The 2,985-nt window shown below is 41.1% G+C and overlaps 1 protein-coding gene across 1 annotated transcript; it reads left to right on the forward strand.

Moving 5' to 3' along the window:
* The first annotated feature begins 1,736 nt into the window (after positions 1–1,736).
* On the forward strand, positions 1,737–2,741 carry LOC126366989 (uncharacterized). Its single transcript, XM_050010333.1, has one exon. The coding sequence runs from the start codon at positions 1,737–1,739 to the stop codon at positions 2,739–2,741; it is 1,005 nt and encodes a 334-aa protein (XP_049866290.1).
* Positions 2,742–2,985: the final 244 nt, after the last annotated feature.

Consider the following 2,985-nt stretch of genomic DNA (forward strand, 5'->3'; position numbering starts at 1 on the left):
AATTCTAGAAACCACGTGATATCAATTATCTATAGGTCTTCTTGTCATCTTTGTATAATATAACGTGCAAATAAGGAATTTTAAAATGTGAATTTTAAATCGTTAGAAAACCCGGCCGATGCAGCGAGCCGGGGAATGTACCCGTCTCAACTACAGGAACATTTGCTATGGAGAGAAGGCCCGGCGTGGCTAAAAACATTTATTCCCGAACAAGCTGAAAAAGAAACGTACAAAACAGAAGAGGAAATTAAGAAAACATACCCTATGCATTCAAACGCGACACAACATCATAACCATGAAAACATTATAAGCCAGCTGTTAACAAAACATAATTCATTTCAGAAAGTAACACGCATATTAGCATGGATACTCAGGGCAGTGACACCTAAACGTGACGAAAATGTGCGAAGAAACATAACACCATATTGCATGATGCATTTACAAATAGGTCGACTGCATCAACTTTCGGTGTAACAGCTACATACCTACAAAATGAAAACATTAACAGTCACGTGCCGCAAAAATATGAACAAAATCAGACGGAGGTGTTATTATCAACAGCTATGGTAAAAGTTAAGGGAGCCGATGGCACTTACCATAACATGAGAGCATTGATTGATCAAGGTTCTCAAGTTTCGTTAATTACCGAGCGAGCCGCCCAACAGTTGAAACTGAAAAGAGGAAGCTGTAAAGGAACGATTTTTGGGGTCGGAGAGAGAGAAAGCTGCGGAAAGGGCATGCTCAACATTGACTGTCACTCCATACACAATGATTATGAATTTCAAACAGATGTTATTATAATGAACAATTTGATCGGTAACTTACCTAACAGAACATTTACTAAACCCGAGTGGAACCACATTGAAAACATATCGCTCGCAGACCCCGATTTTTACATCAGTCGCCCTGTAGAGATTTTATTTGGCGCTGATATTTATTCAAACATCCTTTTGAGCGGCATGATTAAAGGAGAAAATCACGCCGAGCCCGTTGTGCAACAAACCAGGCTAGGTTGGCTTTTGTGCGGAGGCGTAAAAACATACAAATGCAACGTGTTAATGCATAACATCGATGAGATGAAGAAGTTTTGGGAGGTCGAAGAGATATGCGAACAATCAAAATTATCGGTGGAAGACCAACTGTGTATTACGTATTACAATGAAACAACTAACAGAAAGGATGACGGGCGATATGAAGTCAGACTACCACTAAAAGACGACATACAAGACAAATTGGGATTCTCAAAAGGAACAGCATTGGCACAATTTAGAAGTTTAGAGAAAAAATTTCTAAAACAGCCTAAAATGGCTAGCGATTACATAAAATTTATGAATGAATATGAAACAATGAAACATATGACACCGGCATCGCGCGGTAATGAGACACCTGAATACTATTTACCTCACCACGGTGTCGAACGCGTAGACTCTCTTACTACGAAATACAGGGTTGTATTCAACGCATCCCACAGGACTGATTCAGGGTGTAGCCTGAATGACCTCATGCTAACAGGCCCTAACCTCCAAGTAGACCTACAAACATTACTGCTCAAATGGAGACAATACCAATATGCGTTTACAGCAGATATCGAGAAGATGTTTAGGATGATTCTAGTCAACGAAGCTGATCACAGGTATCAAAAAATATTTTGGAGAGAATCACCGGAACAGCCAATAGAAACATTTAACCTAACAACTGTCACTTACGGTACGCGAGCAGCACCATTCTTAGCGATGATGACATTGAGACGGCTGGCCGAAGATGAACGACAAAACTTCCCTGAAGCGTCAAAAGTGGTAGAAACGGCATTTTATATGGATGACCTTGTACATGGAGCAGACACTATAGAAGAAGGAAAGGAATTGATCTCTAACTTGAACCTTCTTATGAAGGCGGGTGGCTTTAATCTTAGGAAATGGTCTTCAAACGAAAACAGGCTACTGGAAGAGATCAAATCGGAACAAAACAAATCGGAAGACAACGTATTCAATTTTAAAACAGGCGATGAATCGAAAACATTGGGTCTATCTTGGAATTCTACAAATGATATTTTCACATTTAACTATAACATATCTAACAAAACAAAAATAACAACCAAAAGAGTTCTACTGTCTGAGATATCAAAATTATTCGATCCTTTGGGTTGGTTGGCACCCTTAACAACAAAATTAAAATTGCTTTTTCAAACGGTATGGAAGGATGAGCTCAACTGGGATGATAAGGTATCAGATAAAATTCAGAGAGAGTGGACTAAGATAAAGGAGGAGTTACATTGTCTCAAACAACACGAAGTGCCGAGATGGATCCGAAGCCACAAGGGTGACGTCATAGAATTACATGGCTTCTGTGACGCATCCATTGAAGCGTATGCCTGCGTCGTTTATGCAAGAGTAAAGGGTCAAACAAAAACTATCATAGTGGCCGCTAAAACAAAGTTAGTACCACATAAAAAAGCTATCACGCTGCCCCGACTCGAGTTGAGCGGTGCCCACTTGCTGTCGAAGCTCATGAGCAAAATAAGGGAGGCGCTATCACAACATGAATTGGACCTGCATGGCTGGACCGATTCGATGGTGGTGCTCGGTTGGTTACAAGGAGAACCTTACCGATGGAGACCCTTTGTGGCTAACCGCGTACAACAAATCATTGACGTCATGCCGAGCACGTGCTGGCGTTACGTTAATGATTTGTTGTACGCGGTTAGCCACAAAGGGTCTCCATCGGTAAGGTTCTCCTTGTAACCAACCGAGCACCACCATCGAATCGGTCCATGCAGACGAAAGGCCGAGCTATCTCACGTTACAAGAATTACGCAAGGCGAAGCAGACTATCGTAAAACACACACAAATGAATGAATACAGACAGGAATTTGAACAATTACGCAAACACGAAAAAATACATATCAAAAGTAAGTTAATCAACCTAAATCCGCACATAGATAGAGACGGCATCCTACGCGTCGGTGGTCGGTTAAGTCACGCGAAC

Source organism: Pectinophora gossypiella, chromosome 5 (genome assembly GCF_024362695.1).
Source record: "Pectinophora gossypiella chromosome 5, ilPecGoss1.1, whole genome shotgun sequence".
Classification (NCBI taxonomy): domain Eukaryota; kingdom Metazoa; phylum Arthropoda; class Insecta; order Lepidoptera; family Gelechiidae; genus Pectinophora; species Pectinophora gossypiella.

Bases quoted from the DNA above. Each gene is read 5' to 3' on its own strand.
- LOC126366989 (XM_050010333.1), top strand. From the start codon at position 1,737: ATGACATTGAGACGGCTGGCCGAAGATGAACGACAAAACTTCCCTGAA.